The 16,316-nt window shown below is 45.7% G+C and overlaps 1 protein-coding gene across 1 annotated transcript; it reads left to right on the plus strand.

Moving 5' to 3' along the window:
* Positions 1–2,565: 2,565 nt before the first annotated feature.
* Positions 2,566–16,116, plus strand: NPTX2 (neuronal pentraxin 2). Its single transcript, XM_089540216.1, has 5 exons — positions 2,566–3,793; positions 8,964–9,180; positions 12,319–12,563; positions 14,183–14,362; positions 14,791–16,116. The coding sequence occupies exons 1-5, from the start codon at positions 3,350–3,352 to the stop codon at positions 15,016–15,018; spliced, it is 1,314 nt and encodes a 437-aa protein (XP_089396342.1). The 5' UTR covers positions 2,566–3,349; the 3' UTR covers positions 15,019–16,116.
* Positions 16,117–16,316: the final 200 nt, after the last annotated feature.

Genomic DNA, 16,316 nt, shown 5'->3' on the forward strand with positions numbered 1-16,316 from the left:
AACTAAGGGTTACTCTTGGTTAGCAATTGGATGGGAGACTGCCAAGGGATACCAGTTGTAAGCTGCATTTCAGAAAAGGGAACTGGCAAAACCAGCTACTGAGTATTCCTTGCCTAAGAAAACTATGAAATTCACATGGTCACCATAAACTGACAGCAATGTGAAGATCTCCACACACACCTCTTTGCCATCTCCATGCCTGACAAAGCTCTTCGAAGACATCTTGCAAAAGGCTGTGAGTTTCATATACACAGCAGGGACATTGCACTGCCAATTGCCTCCTGATATATTTCATTTGCTGTCCTTCCAAAGCAGCATCTCAGTGTGCTTTCTTTTACCCACTCTGCTCTGATCCGTTCTGCATTGCCACCTAGCCATTGAAGTTGTCCTCAGATGCCTCTTCTGCCAACCTGTCTGGCTCTCCCTGTCTGGGACAATCTGATGTTTCAGTCTGTGACCGTCTGTTCCACTTTGTCTTCTTGTTCAGGTATGCTTTACCTTCCTCTAATTTGATGCCCTCTAGATATGTTAGATTATAACACCCAGCATTCACAAACAGCAAAGTCTGCTCTCTGATGATAGGAAATGTTGCTCCCAGGAATGCTCATCCATCTATCCAATGCATGTGCAAACAAGGGCCATTTAAACCAGTTCAGATCGGTTTGAAAACCGGTTTATGATGTAGTGGGAATGAGGCCAGTCTACTTCCTCAAGCGTTCCAAAAGCATCTGAGGAAGTAGGTTGGAGTCTATGGAAGACCATGCTGCCAACTTCTTTCTTTCAGTTAGTCTCAAAGGTGCTACAAGGTCTCTCTACATACACTTTCGGCATTGTGGCTTGTCCTCCATGCATTTGGTGAGTGTCCAAAATCAAGTTCTGTTGAAGTCTGAATACAGTCGGCTCTTGCCATGAGTAAAGCCTCATTCAATTGTGACTCAGTTGTGGAATGGTGAGCCAACATATGGACACATCCCCACAAGGGGCAGGAAACAACTGTGTGAAGCAATGAAGGAGTGTGAACCTGTAGCTTTCCCCACTAGAGGGCAGGCAGGTTTAACTTGAGCCCAGCCTAGTCCTTAGGGATGTGTAAGAGACTTACACTAAACTTGCACTCCTTGGCTGAAATCCTGTTACCAGTTCACAATTGATCCAGTGCTTAGCTGTGTTTAAACCAAAGAAGACCCACTGAATAAACTGTGTTAGAATTCAAAGATATAGCCATGTTAGTTAGAATCAGTATGTAGAGAGATCTTGTAGCACCTTTGAGACTCACTGGAAGAAAGAAGTTGGCAGCGTGAGCTTTCGTAGACTCCAATCCACTTCCTCAGATGCTTTTTGAATCAGTTGTGGAATGGTGAGTCAATACCTAAGTAAATCCCATGAATGCCATGAGTCAATGGGTCTACTGTAGTTGGGATTAATAGGAGGGAGTCCTACGTAGTGGTTAAATGTGGCTACTGCAGCCACAATGTTGTGAGTTCGATCCTGAGGGCTCCAAGGTTGACTCAGCCTTCCATCCTTTCATATTTTGGTTAAATGAGTACACAGCTTTTTGGGGGCAATTGGCTTACAGATTGTAAACTGCTTAGAGAGTGCTGAGTCCACTATTTAGCAGTATAGAAATGTAAATGCTATTGCTATTTGGGCCTTTATTTGTTCCAGAATCTGTATGGCTGTGTGGTTATGGGAGTGTCCATACAAATGTGTATATTTTCAAAGTGTGTAGAGAAATAAACAGTGAATGGGTAAGAGATGAAGACAGAATCATAGAATGATAGAGTTGGAAGAGACCTTAAGGGCAATCCAGTCCAACTCCATCCTGCCATGCAGGAACTCACAGTCAAAGCAGTCCCAACAGATGGCCATGCCGCCTCTGTTTAAAGACCTCCAAAGAAGGAGGCTCCACTTTTCTTTGAGGGAATGTGTTCCACTGTCAAACAGCTCTTAGCGTCAGGAGCTTTCTCTGAATGTGGTGGTGGATTCTCTTATCCTGTATTTTGAATCCATTGTTCTGTATCTTATCCTCTGGAGCAGCAGAAAACAAGTGTGATTCGAAGGTCTAATATTAATTTTGCTAGGTGTTTTATGTCACAACTGTTAGCATGACACTCAGTGCTGTCTGGGAATGACCATTGACAAGTAGCATGAGTGCCAAAAAGCAGTACTTAGGATTCTGTATTGGGTGAAATGGGAGGAGGAGGAGGAGGTCAATGGTGTGTGTGTGTGTGTGTGTGTGTGTGTGTGTGTGAGACACCATGAGTGACCCCAACCCAAGGGAGGCCACTGCCTAGGGGTATTCCATCTTTGCCTCAGGCAGCACCAGACCTTGGACAGCACCCACCTGGGAACCCTCCTTCCAAGCAGAGAGAACAGCAATCCACCCTCAACGGCCTTTCCTCCTGCATCAAATCAGAGTCACACACATTTTCCAGCCTCCTTTGCACCCCTCCCTCCCCTCCCTATCAGCAGCCAATCAGAAGGCTCCCCTCTTCCCCTCTGCCCTCCCCTCCCTGGTCCTCCCTCTCTTACTCCTCTAAGCACTTCTCTCTTCGCAGTCCAGGGATCCAGGAGGGAGGATCGGGAGGTTTCCGACCAACCAAGCCACCAACCAACCAGAGCTGGGCTGCCCTAGATCTCATTCTCCCTCCCTCCTCCCTCCTTCCTTCCCTCCCTTCTTTCCTCCCTCCATCCCTCCTTCTTCCCCCAGTTTCTTGGGCTCCGGGCTTTTTAAAGAGCGCTCCCTCCACTTTGCCTTGGCCAAAAGCACCCAGGGAGCTCAGCAAAGAGGCACTGCCAACCGGGATGCGCTGAAAGAAAGCCCCAGGCAGAAAGTTGGCTTTCCCTTCCCTTCCTTTTCTCCTCCATCCATCCTTCCATCCAGAGAGAACGGAACTGACTCGGATCCTAGCCATGCTTTCCTCCATCTGAGAAAGTCGCTTGAAGTCCCAAGAAAGCTCCTCCTGCTGCCAACTTCTGGCTTTCGCTGAGATCTCTCTGCAGACTGATGCCACAGACTTTCTTTCAGTGAGTCCCCAAGGGGCGGCCAGATCTCTCTGCAGAGTGATTCTACAGACTTTCGGTTCTCAAAGGGGCTCCAAGCTCTCTCTACATAGTGATACGGACTTTCAGTATTAGGGACTCCAAGCGATCTCTACAGACTGATTCCACAGACTTTCATCCAGTTCTTCTCTAAGGGGCTCCAAGATCTCTCTATATTCCGATTCCACAGACTCTTTCAGATCTCCAAGATCTCTCTACAGAGTGATTCCACAGACTTTGAGAAGACCCCTCTGCAGAGCGATCCCTTTCCTCCCCTGAAGCCCAGAGCCCCCCTCCTTGGCTGGGAAGGATGCTCTTGCTGCCCTTCTTGGCTGCCCTGGCTTCCTTCTCCGCCGGAGGGGCCTGGGCAGCCCCCGAGAGCCCCCCTGGGAGCCGCTTCGTCTGCACCTCTCTGCCCCCGGAGGCTGCCAGCTCGGGCTGCCCTCTGCCCCCGATCCCCATGCAAGGCTTGGCCTCCGAGGAGGAGCTGAAGGCCACCGTCCTCCAGCTGCGAGAGACCATCCTCCAGCAGAAGGAGACCATCGGAAACCAGAGGGAGGCCATCCGGGAGCTGACCTCCAAGCTGGGCCGCTGCGAGGAGGGCCCCGAGGGCAAAGGGGGCCCTTGGAAAGGAGGGAAGGAGGTGGCCAAGGGCAAGGACACTATGGGCGATCTGCCTCGGGACCCTGGGCAGGTCATCGACCAGCTCAGCCGCACCATGCAGACCCTCAAGGACCGGCTGGAGAATCTGGAGGTAAGGGGAAAGGAGGGAGGCATCCACACTGCAGAAGCAATCCGGTTTAACACCGCTTGAACTGCCTTGGCTCAGTGCTATTGTAATCTGGGAATTTATTGGGGCACCAGTGATCTCATTGAGAGAAGGCTCAAACTCTCACTAAGGTCGCAAACCACACTGCAGAAATAATCCAGGTTGAGACCGCTTGAACTGCCCTGGCTCAGTGCTATGGTATTCTGGGAATTGTAGTTTATTGGGAGAGTGCTCTCTGCCAAGGAAGGCTAAGCTCCAAAACACACTGCAGAAATAATCCACTTCGATACCGCTTGAACTGCCCGGGCTCCATGCTAGGGAATCCCGGGAATTGTAGTTTGTTGTGACACTAGAGCTCTCTGAGAGAGAAGGCGCCATGTCTTCCAAAACGACAGTTCCCAGAATGAAAGAGCCTTGAGCCATGGCAGTTAAAGCTGTGTCAAACTGGATTAGTTCTGCAATCTAGATGCAGCCAAAGGAGTTAGATCGGGGCCCCTGGAGGGATGGAGAAGAGAAGGAGTTGCCCAGGGAAGGAGCTCTCCTTGGTGCTGAATGGACAAGACCAGAGGAAACCATGGGGACTATCCATGGTGCTGAAACATGGCTTTTCTATGGAGGAAACCCAACATCTGGTTGGGGCTTGGGAAGGATCAGCCAGAACAGCTGGCGGACTCTCCTTGGTGCTGAAACTGAAAGAAGTTGGCAGCATGAGCTTTCATAGACTTCAGTCTACTTCCTCAGATGCCTTTGGTGGATCCACCAAATCCATCTGAGGGAATCCATTTAAGTCTAGGAAAGCTCACGCTGCCAACTGCTTTCTTTCAATTAATCTCTCTACACATTGGATGGTGGCTGTTAGGCATGGTCCTGAAATGTAGTTTCTGGCATTAGGAAGAGAGAGTCCCATATCTTGCAGGGAATATTGACCTGTGAGGACTAGAGAGCCACCCTGGGACTCTCAGTGTTCCTGAAAATGGGTTCTTGGAAGATGGAAGAGAAACCTTGGTGGCGATTAATAAGGGGATAGTTGTTGTTGCTGTGTGCCTTGAAGTGGTTTCCAACTTAGAACAACCCTAAGACAAGTCTATCGTGGGGTTTTCTTGGCAAGTTTCTTCAGAGGAGGTTTGCCATTGCCTTTGCCATCCTCTGAGGCTGAGAAAGTGTGACTTGCCCAAGGTCACCCAGTGGGTTTACATGGCTGAGCCAGCATTTAAATCCTGGTCTCCAGAGTCATAGTTCAGTGCTCAAACCACTACTTCACCCTAGCTCTCTACAAGGTGAAAATGTATACAGTCAGCCCTGTGCATTGACAGATTTTTTTAATCCACTGATTCAACTATCCACGGCTTGAAAATATTCCAGAAATATATAAGGCGCAATAACCAAACCTTGATTTTGCCATATGATATAAGGAACACAATTTTCACTTTGCCATTGTGTTTGATGGGACTTGAGCATCCATGGATTTTGGTATCCACAGGGGGGTCCTGGAACTAAACCCCAGCGGATACCAAGATCCCACTGTACCTGGGTTTGGTAAGGAGGAAGCAATTTGGTAGCTGACATTTTCACACACTGGGAGTAAAAAAATTAAAATAATCCTTATATGAGTCCAGACTCTATAAAATCCCTATAAATACAATACTAAGATTTAGGATGCGATCTCTAAACATTTCTACTGGGAGTAAGAGCCCTAACAGAAATGGGGACTTCTATTAAATCTGCAAGGGCTATTATGTTAACTATTATTTTTGTGAGCCACCCTCTTTCTTCTAGAATCCAATAGCCTTCCTTCTTGATTCTTGTAACAACGGCTGATGCTAAAGTCAGTCCTGAGCTTTAAACCTAGCTCCCTCCAATCTAAACTGAAAGCTTTGGCCATTAAATGGCTAAATGGAGTTGTCATATTTAAAACTGTGAACCTCTGAATGTCGCTTGCTGGGAAGCAACAGCAGAAAGTGGCTGTAAGTGTCTCGCTCTGCTTTCAGCTTTCCCATTTGGACCTAATTGTCCATTGCCCTATATTGGACTAGATCCTCCTGGAATCAGAATCTGTCGCTCATGGGGTTTCCCAGAGGATCACACTTGATATTAGTACTTGGGTGGCTGCCCAACATTAATACAGCCCTTTTCTCACTCTAAAAAGCATCATAATGCTTCTCTTAAGGCTTGGTAACTGGCAGGATGGGTTTTAAACTAAATACAGTGGGCTCTTAGTATCTGCTGGGGTTTGGTTCCTGAATGCCAAAATCCCTGGATGCTCAAGTCCCATAATATATAACAGGGTGGTAAAATAGTGTCCCTTACATTAAATGGCAAAATCAAGGTTGGCCTTTTTGGAATTTAGATATGTTTGGCATATTTTCAAGCCCTGGATGGTTGAATCTGTGGATAAAGAATCTGTGGATAGGGAGGGCTGGCTGTAATGTCCTGGTATTGTTCATCCCACTCTTGTGTTGTTTGGTTTTGCTCCGGGCGGGAATGAAAAGCCACACCTTTCTGATACTGAATTTAATCTAAACGAAGGTCCAAACTCTTGGACTAGATGTGGGGCAGGCAAAGGGCAACCTGGGACTGCATGTGGCCCTGTTTTTGCAGTTTTCCACCCTTACAAAAAAGAACAACACAATTCTCCCAGCCAAATGTAGTTGAATGTGGCAAATAAATAGGTTACCTTATCCCCCTACTGTTCAGCATCTGAAAATATCTGTTTCTCAAAACCAGAAGGGGATTTCTGCCACTGCACAGGGTTATTTTTGGTCACTTCTTGCAGACCTAGAGGCTTCCAAGACCAAGACGTTGGCCCCTGGACCTCCTCATTTGTCCATGCTAGGACTAGCGGAAAGAAGCCTCGCTGTTCTTATCTAGGGAGCTTACGCTTTCTCCTCATGAATGGTAGCATTATATCTGTAGTGCCCTTAGCACCTATCATGGCTGATTGATTAGAAAACAAGGTTTGGTGTATTACTCTATGAAGGAGGGTTCAGATCCTGTTTGTGAGGATTTGCAACCTTTGCTTGCTACAATCCATAGCTGTTTGCATGCAAAGCAATATGTTGGATAGCCTGATTTTCGGTCGTTGTTTCGAGTTCAGTATACAAGCGATGGAGCTACTTTAGATTCAGTGATAAGGTTACTAGATACAGAGCATCTCCAGCATCTCACGGTATCTCTCTCTCTTTCACGGTATGAATGGCTGTTCAATATTTCTACCTTGAACTCTGGTATTCCTGTCAGCTGAAGGTGCTTCTTCTACCAGGGGACTATTGTCACCGGCTAAATATATTCATAATAGATTATCAAGGGTACAATTAGTGATGTGAAATCTCAATGCCATCGTGCAACAAACAACCGTCATTTCCCAGAACCTCTAGCTTTCTTTGTTACTGGTATATTTAAAAAGAAGGGGGAGGGAAAGCTTGCACAAGTCTTAGGTTAATCATATTCCTGACATATACTATAAGGGGTCATTATATTATCATGTTAAGCACTACCTTTTATGCCAGGCATGGAGATGGATGGTGAGATGGGCTGAGATCCAATATCAGTAATGAATAAATCCAAACTTCTAGCTCCAATGTCAGCTTTGGAGCCAATTCTTCTGTTATAGACGCCGAGTGCAGCAAGTAAAGTCAACACAACTAGTTGCTTTTTGTTTTTAAGCGTCTTTCCTTTTCAGCAGCAATGTGAAAGGACTAAAGGGTGTGTTTGTGTATGTCTTGGCCGAAGGGATTGAGAAGAGATTTGTGGGTTTGATATTCCGGCCTCGGTGCTTTTTCATTTCTTTTCCTTAATCTGTGCCCTGTTTAAGAACAGACTCGCTTAAGAGGCTGCAATCTAACCTTGGCATCGCAGATAATGTGACTTTGGCATCTGGTGCTTAAAGGGGAAATAACAAGAATCAGAAGTGTTAAGTGCAATTCCAAGTTCTTTTGCTAATAAGTCAGTGCTCTTTCAGGTGCAGCGCAATGCACAAACAACTGGAAAGAATGAAGCCAAATATAACATTTCGATAATAATTCTTTCCCATTCCCAAGGCTCACTAAGACAGAATTGTTTACAGCCGTGGATATTTCCTTTCCTACTTTCCCTATCTGTTCGAAGGACAGACCTAAAAGCTTTTTGGAATCAATGCAAAACTCAGTCCTTGCTTTGGCTTGAGACATTGTCACCATGAAGGTGGTCCCATAGTAATACCATTTCAAAGCTATAATTATTAAGGAGAAGTCTGCAGCAATGAGACTTTCTTTCGTTTTTAAAATAGTCTGTGTCTTGTGTTGTTGTGACTGATACAATGCTTATTCATTGTTTTTCATATTGCATGACTGCACCGAATGCTGTTACCTTCCCACCAAAGTGGTACCTATTTATCTACTTGCATTTGCATGCTTTTGAACTGCTAGGTTGGCAGAAGCTGGGACTAGTGACAGGAGTTTACCCATCATGCAGCACTTGGGCCTTGAACTGCCAACTTTCCGATCTTCCAATCGCCAGAATTGGTGCCTTAACCACTAGGCCACCACTTCCCACCAGCTCCGATTATTTTTTCATCCATCCTGGCACAATCTAGTAGAAGTTGTGCGGGGGGGGGGGGGGTCTTAGGAGGATGTTTCCCCCCTATTTCCAGTTAGCTGATCTTTTCAAAATAGAAGATTAAAATAGAAGATTAAAAATTGCCTGTTAGATATGCACTCAGAAACTAGACCCTGGATACATCTAAGAAATATAGGGCTTGAACAGACAGGCCAAAATATAGCTGCTTTGGGTCACTCTGGAGGTATGCTATTTAAATGATGCCTGTGTCCCAAGAGGCCAGAAGCCGCACCAAAGCCATGCTTCAGTCCTAAGGACTGGAGGGCAGCTTTGGCACAGCTTCTGGCCTCCTAAGATGTGTGTGTCATTTAAACAGCATACCTCCAAAGTGACCCAAAGCCACTTTATTTTGGCCTGTCTGTTCAGGCTCATAGCTTTTTAAGGACTACAACTCCTGGGGGATTTTGAGAGTCCAAAAAATAACTTTCCCAAAATGGTGGCATGGTGGCATTTGAGATGCTTATGCCCACATGATCGACAAGTGCCTAATTAAGCGTAATGCATGAGAATGGCAATAATAATCCCTGGCATATGGTTTTGCTTTCTTTCCCTCCTCCTAAAGCACCAGCTCCGAGCCAACGTCTCATTTGCAGCCCTGCCGAATGATCTCCGAGAGATGCTGCAGAGGAGGCTGGGAGAGCTGGAGCGGCAGCTGTTGAGCAAAGTTGCGGATCTGGAGAACGAGAAGTCTCAGCTTCACAACGAAACGTCCACCCACCGGCAAAAGACGGAGGCCGCCTTGAACGCGCTTCTGGAACGGGTGGCTGAGTTGGAACGAGGTAATAATCCCAATGGCCAGCTTTGTAGATGTCTTTGTATGTATCCATGTCCATGGATTGAGCCATGGCAGTTAAACTGGCGTCAGACTATTATTTTTGCAGTGCAGATGCAACCTAAGATCAAGGTGTATCTAAGGTCCAAAACATGCTGCGGAAATAATTCTTTAATCTCCCTGGCTTGGTGCTAGAGAATCCTGGGAACTGTAGTTTGTTGTGGCACCAGAGCTCTCTGACACAGAAGACTAAAGGTCTCGCAATACTACAGTTCCCAGAATTCCCAAAGCATTGAGCTAGGTCACTTAAAGAGGTCTTAAACTGGATTATTTCTGCAGTGTGTTTTGGACCTTAGTCACTGATCTAGTCTTTATCAGAGGCTTTGTTAACTGAGGTATGCTTATGTGAGAGTACATCCTTATTTCTTTCTGCCCACTGAGCTGAGATCAGTAACTTCTGCGTTGTCTGAATCACCTCCACTTTCTGCACTGAGCCAGTGTAGCATAGTGGTTTGCATGTTGGACTATGACTCTGGAGACCAGGGTTCAATTCCTATGTGGCCATGAAGCCCAATGGATGACCTTAGATGAGTCACACTCTCTCAGTCTCAAGGGAAGGCAATGGCAAACCTCCTTTGAACAAAAGTTCACCTTACGGTCACTGTAAGTTGGAAACTACTTGAAAGCATACAACAACCAAGTGACCACAGTAGGGGCCCATCCCTGGACTTGACAGCTTTTGGGCAACAAAAGGCTATGGAATTGTGTAGGTAGAGCTACTCATACATGTCAGATCTCAACTGGGAAAGGTTAAATATTTCCAGATATTACAGGATGTCACTTTGAAATAACCAGTCAAACAATCAAAACTCAACTTGACAGGGAATTAGTCAATGCGTATTGATCTGCTCAAACCCACTCAGTCTAGGTGGGCACAATGCATCAGTTTGGACCTACCGGCAATGAAAAGTTCATTATGCAGCTAATAGCATCCCTGAGTGAAATGTTACCAAAGGCACTGCAGCCCTCAGTTCTTCCTCCCCGACTTGCAGCTGCCGAGATCCGTGAATCATAACTTCAGTTTGTTACCTTCTTCCCGCTCTTGCAGTAAAGATGGCCGGTGCCAACTCCCACTGCTTTCTATTTTCTAAAAGGGTACCAAAGATGGGAGAAAGGGAGGCATCTGTTGCCGTAGGTGTACGAGTGTCACAGTATTACACAGCACCCTTTGTCTAGTGGGTAGGAAAAAACCCTGCCTCTTGGAGGAAAGTTCTGCACAAGTCCTATGAGACAGTCCTATGCGTTGGTTTAATGAAACACTGGTGAAGAGGCAGAAGAGGTTGCCACTGTGGTTATGTGGTTTTCCTCTTCCCCTTCTCTGTGAAGTCATGAAATATACATCACTATAAGGGGCTGAGATTTTACTTTGAAATGGCAGAAGGTAACTTAATACTCCTTGAGTGACATGGTGGCTGCAGAATGCCACCACATTAATGCTTTGCTATGCACATGAATAACTTGCAGTGCATATATACATGCACAATGCAAATTCATGAGCATTAAACAGCAATGCACAGCCCTGGATACAATGGCCCTGCATCCAGAACTTTAAACTGAATATGCTGGTCATGCAGTGACCAAATCCACAAAACAGTGAAGTCAAGCACTCAGAGTCTTGGGTTTGGGTGGATGGATCAGTCTCTTTAGGTTTCTCTGACACACAGCATTGAAACTCTCAAGTCGTTTCCAGTTTGACTGCCAAGACTGTTACTTCTTATTCACTACTCTAAGCCTCTCCTCTACCTTAATGCTTCTTTAGAACTCATTACAGGGTTGTTTCAAGGAAAATAAGATAACTGCATTATATGCAACTGTGTGTCTCTATATACCTGTGGCTGTGGATTTGGAAGAGTCATGGGATCTTGTGGGGTATGAAAATGGGATTAGGGGGGCCACACTTTGCTCACTTATTTTGAAATACCACCTTGGCCATCACTGCATGGCGGAGCAGAGGATACCATTAAGATAAAGCATGTGTTGTGTAAAAGAAAGGACTACATCTTCTCTCTTCTGGATTTGCCATCAGCCGATTGCATTAGAACAGATGGAGAAAGAGGGAGATGAATTGGGAGAAGAGGGACAGTGGGTTGTAGTAGTGAGAGCACTGAACTGGGATTTGGGAGACTGAGGTTCTAGTCTTCTTTGAGCCACGAAACTCACCAGATGATTTCGGACCAGTCGTACACACATATGGGTGTGTATGTGTGTGTATGACACAACCCTGTGGTTCAGGATTCTAGGACCTCTCTCTCTCAGTTTCAAGCTCAAGTTGACCTACATTACAGGATTGTTGTGAGGAGACAAGAGTGGGGAAGGAGGAAGAAGAATGCCAGGCACGATGCTGTTAAACTTATTGTAGAAAAGGAAGCGTCTTAATGTAACAAATAAGAAATACATGGTGGATGGTATTTTATTTCCACCCTCTTCCAGATTATCTTCCTTGCCTTTGAGACAAGAGATTTCTCCCCCCTTTCTGCTTTTAATTAATGGTTGCATTTCCCTTCTGCAGACTCCACAGACCTTGAGGCAACAGTGTCCTGTCTCAAATGTGCAACCTTTCCTGTGGATTACTCCTGGTGCCACTGGGGGACACTCTTAATCCTAATCATTTAATCAGATCCTTAGGTTTAATTACTGGGAAACGGCACGCTTGGCTGGAGTTTGTGTATTTAAATTTCCGGTGCATATGGCGAGGGAGGTATAGCATGGAACGCTCTGCATAATCATTTTTAATTTTTTAAGGTAGTGTGGACTGTTTAAATGCAAAGCCTTCTTAAATTATATTGCCAGGACTGATGGATCTGGATCACAACTTGGTTAACCAGATTAATGGTTGTGCTTTGGAACTGTGCAGACCCAGGCGTTTTGCATGAAACTATAACCTGGAGAATTGCCTGGAGAACACACAACTGCAATCAGAACACACATTTTTTCAACTAGAAACAGGGTGAAAAGTCTAAAAGGTCCCCTTTTTGAGCAAGTCTAATCACTAAATCAATGCAAATGCCTGCAATAAACTGTCTTACGGTTTCTCTATGTGCATCATTTATCCATGCTGATGTTTCCTTTTGGATCTGCACCCTAGGTACCAGTGCCTTCAAGGCACCAGATGCATTCAAAGTCTCCCTCCCTCTCCGCACCAATTACTTGTATGGGAAAATCAAGAAGACGCTGCCAGAACTGTACGCCTTCACTGTGTGCTTGTGGCTGAAGTCGAGCGCATCCCCTGGGATTGGAACGCCTTTCTCTTATGCTGTCCCTGGCCAAGCCAATGAAGTGGTGCTGATCGAATGGGGGAACAACCCCATTGAGCTGCTGATCAATGACAAGGTGAGGAAAAGACAGGATGCCTTTGGGGAACATCCAGACCAGCCAAGATTAAAAAGACACTTCCAAATAGCTCAGGCTTGGAAAAGTTATTTTTTGGCAGGTTCCATCCCTTAGTGGCTGGTGACTTCTATATCTATGGGGTGGTGCATCCACCGCCAAACATTCAGTGGGACTTAAAATTTGGACCCCCAGATGTTTTGGACTTCAGCTCCCAGAATTGTCGACTGTTGGTCTAGTTGTCTGGGGCTTCTGGGAGTTGAAATCCAAAAAACCAGAAAGACCACTGTTTGGAAACACTGAAACATGGAGCTTTCTCAGGTTTTGAACCCCAGAGGCCACCTGTCAAGACAGAAGGACAAGAGAGAATATGCATCAGCATATTAGTTGCTGGGGAACACAAATGAAAGGGTGCTATTGCACTTATTGTGGACTCTCTATCTGCATCTGGTGGGCTTTTGTATGAAACAAGATGCTGAGCTGGACAGGCCTTTGTCCTGATCTGCTTATCTCATGCCGAAGTTTAAGCCAACTGTTTGATTCTGTTGGAAAGCCACAGTTCTCATATTGCTCTGCTGCTAGAAGCTCTCTTTACTGGAGCACAACTTGTTGGCTCAGCTGTTTTAAAATTGGGCCATGAATCACTTAACTATTGATCGGAACAGTAACTGTTCTGTTAAAAGTGTAGCTGAAAAAAATAATCTGTCAGAACTGTGTGTGTGTGTTTGGGGCTTTGTAGCAAGAAAAATGTCCAAGGCATGCTGTTATGTTGTGATTATCTCATCAACACTAAATCCCCGAGGGATTTGTAAGTGAGTTGCTAAGAGACATTGTGAAGTTGCAAATATACATATATGCAGGGCGTAATTCATGTGCGGCTCCAGGATCTGAATGCAAGGCGCTGCCTTTAAGGATATATGCAATGCTAAAGGAGAGTTCCTCTGAGTTTATGCAGAGTGTGTTGCTTTTACCACTGGGTAGACACAAAGATCCCTTGCATATGCAGGACCAACTATATGAGTTTTTAGGACAAAGAACATGGGAGTTTTGTCCACTTTCAAATTGCTTTTGGGGGTCATTTTCTACAATATGTAGCTGCAAACCTGAGTTGGGCTTTAAGCAAACAAGCACCAGAAGGAGCAGTGGCCGATCAGAGCTCCCCTGAACATAGGAAGCTGCCTTATACCTAGCCATGCTTTAATATATCTAGACCAGTATTGACAGCTCTGATCGGAAGAGGTTTGGCAGAGGTTCAGGCCAGATTCTGTGCTCACCTCACTTGGAGATCTCTGGTATTATATGGTGGTCTCCCATCCAATATCTAGCTTGGCCTGGCCTGATTTGGTGCATTAAGACTGGTGTGTTTAGGGTGGGATAGTGGAGGAGAGATGGAGCCCTCCTTTTGTTACAAATCATAAGCTTAACTGAAAACAAAGATCTTCACTTGCTGCTCAAAAGATAACATGGAAGGTCCATCCTAGGTTCCTTAAGGAGGGAACTCCAAATGTGGGAGTAGCCACAGAGAAGGCCATCTTCCAAGAAAGACCAACAGGACTGACCTGTGTGCCTTGGTTGCAGCAAGTCTGGCATTCCTGATCACTTCTATTGATCTTTTTGCCCAGGTCGCCCAGCTCCCACTCTTCATCAGCGATGGAAAATGGCACCACATCTGTGTCACCTGGACAACGAGGGATGGGATGTGGGAAGCATTCCAAGATGGCGAGAAACTTGGCACCGGGGATAATTTAGCTCCTTGGCACCCCATTAAGCCAGGAGGGGTCCTGATCCTGGGTCAGGAGCAGGTGAGTAAGAGGGCAACGTTGGTTTGATGCACCTGCTCCAGTCAGGAGTAGCAATAGCATTTAGGCCACTGTCTCTCAGGCTAATCTACTTCACAGGGTTGTTGTGAATAGGAAGACGAGTTGGCTCATAAGCAACTAGTTGGCCATTTTGTGAACTGAATGCTATTGATAGGCCATTGGTTTGAACCAACATGGCTCTCCTTAAAAGCAGGGTGTAACTATAACAGATAAACAGTCAAGAAAATAATGTTGGAAGGATTTATGTGCCATGATAGCTAGGTCTACTCAGATGTAAACCTCTTTGCATTTTCCACACATAGAAATAGACTGGCTTAGGCATTTCTTTTCTCACAAGGACAGATTAGATGAAGCTAAAATGTCAACCTAACTAAAAAGTGCTTCTTCTCCACCTTGTTCTCCTTCTTTAGGACACTGTTGGTGGAAGGTTTGATGCAACTCAAGCTTTTGTTGGTGAGATGAGCCAGTTCAACATCTGGGACAGAGTCTTAAAGCCTGAAGACATCATGAATATTGCCAACTGCTCTGCCAACATGCCGGGCAACATCATCCCCTGGGTTGACAACAACGTGGATGTCTTTGGGGGTGCAGCCAAGTGGCCTGTGGAGACCTGTGAAGAGCGCCTTCTTGATTTATAGCCATGACCATTTCCCATCCAAGTGCCCTGTTTTTATCAAGACAATCTCTCATGAGATCTGATGCTCTTATGCCCCGGTTCATTTCCTCGAAAGGTTGCTATCTCCCTAATAAACTCCTAGGGTTAACAAAATAAAAAACAGGTACAGGGTCCAGTGCTGTAGGAAGGTCTGCACCAGCACCACTGAAACAAATGGGAGAAATGAGCATGGTCTGGAGTGGCTTGTGTTTCCCATGTCAGCGGGACTATGAATCCATTCCAGATTTTGGCTAGCTTTTAAGAAATAGAGTTTGACCCCTTTAAAGCCTGGATGAAAACCTGGAATAGATTCACCACTTCACTGATATATCTTGCAAATCTTTTGAGGCTTTTTCAGTGGAGCTCCTGCAGAAGATGTTTGGAGGAGGTTAGGTCCATTCTTTGCATGGATTACTGGTATGGATTTCAAACACATTCCAGCTCTCTTAAGTCACTGTTCCCAAGCATGGCAGCCTCTAGCTCTATTGAACTTCAGGTGCCATGGTGGGATGAGTATGTTCCCAAACTTGTTGCGCTCTATATGTAAGGGTCCTTGTTAGGGTTCAACTAACTTGGAGGAGCAACTGGTACCCTGTGCAAATTATTTTTTAATCCATCCCTAGTGATCCAATGCACCTGTTTCTAACAACACATGGTGTTAAATCAAGCACAAACATTGCAGGTAGGGACATTGCTAGGCCTGGGATCCTAGATTCCATCCCCCCCCCCCAATCTATTCCTTCATGTATAATGTAGACCTATATTAGCATATGCAAATTTTATGCAGATTTGTGTCCAATGGGCCTGGGTCTGGAATCGTTTAAGTGCCTAGCAATGCCAATGAGAGCAGGGGCTACACTGACGGACATGTACACAGTTAGTTGCTGCCATGGATTAGCACTCTTTCCCATAGGGGCTGGTGCAACCAGCATAGTCTTTGCTGTTTAACTTGAATGACTGGGGCTTTTGCAGAGGGGACAAAATGGATTTTGCAGAGGGGACAAAGAGGGTGGCTTAACCTCCCCAAAGTTGCTCATTTTGATTCTGTCGTTCTTCCCCATCTTCCCCTGCAACATTTTCTCTTTCCCCCTTGGCCTTAAAAAAATTCCCTGGGTCTCAGAGTCTGGCAAGGTCTCAAACTGACATCACTTGGAATAGAAAAGCAGGGTGCAGAGACATTGTCAAGAGCCCCACTGACTACCCCCCTGTTGCAAATAGTCCCTTGAACCCCTGTTGATGGGAAGAGTCAAGCCTAGGGCAGAGGAGCTGGGTTTGCTAACA

Source organism: Sceloporus occidentalis, unplaced genomic scaffold, assembly GCF_023333645.1.
Source record: "Sceloporus occidentalis isolate IW3139 unplaced genomic scaffold, rSceOcc1.0.p SCAF_10, whole genome shotgun sequence".
NCBI classification, from domain to species: Eukaryota; Metazoa; Chordata; class Lepidosauria; order Squamata; family Phrynosomatidae; genus Sceloporus; species Sceloporus occidentalis.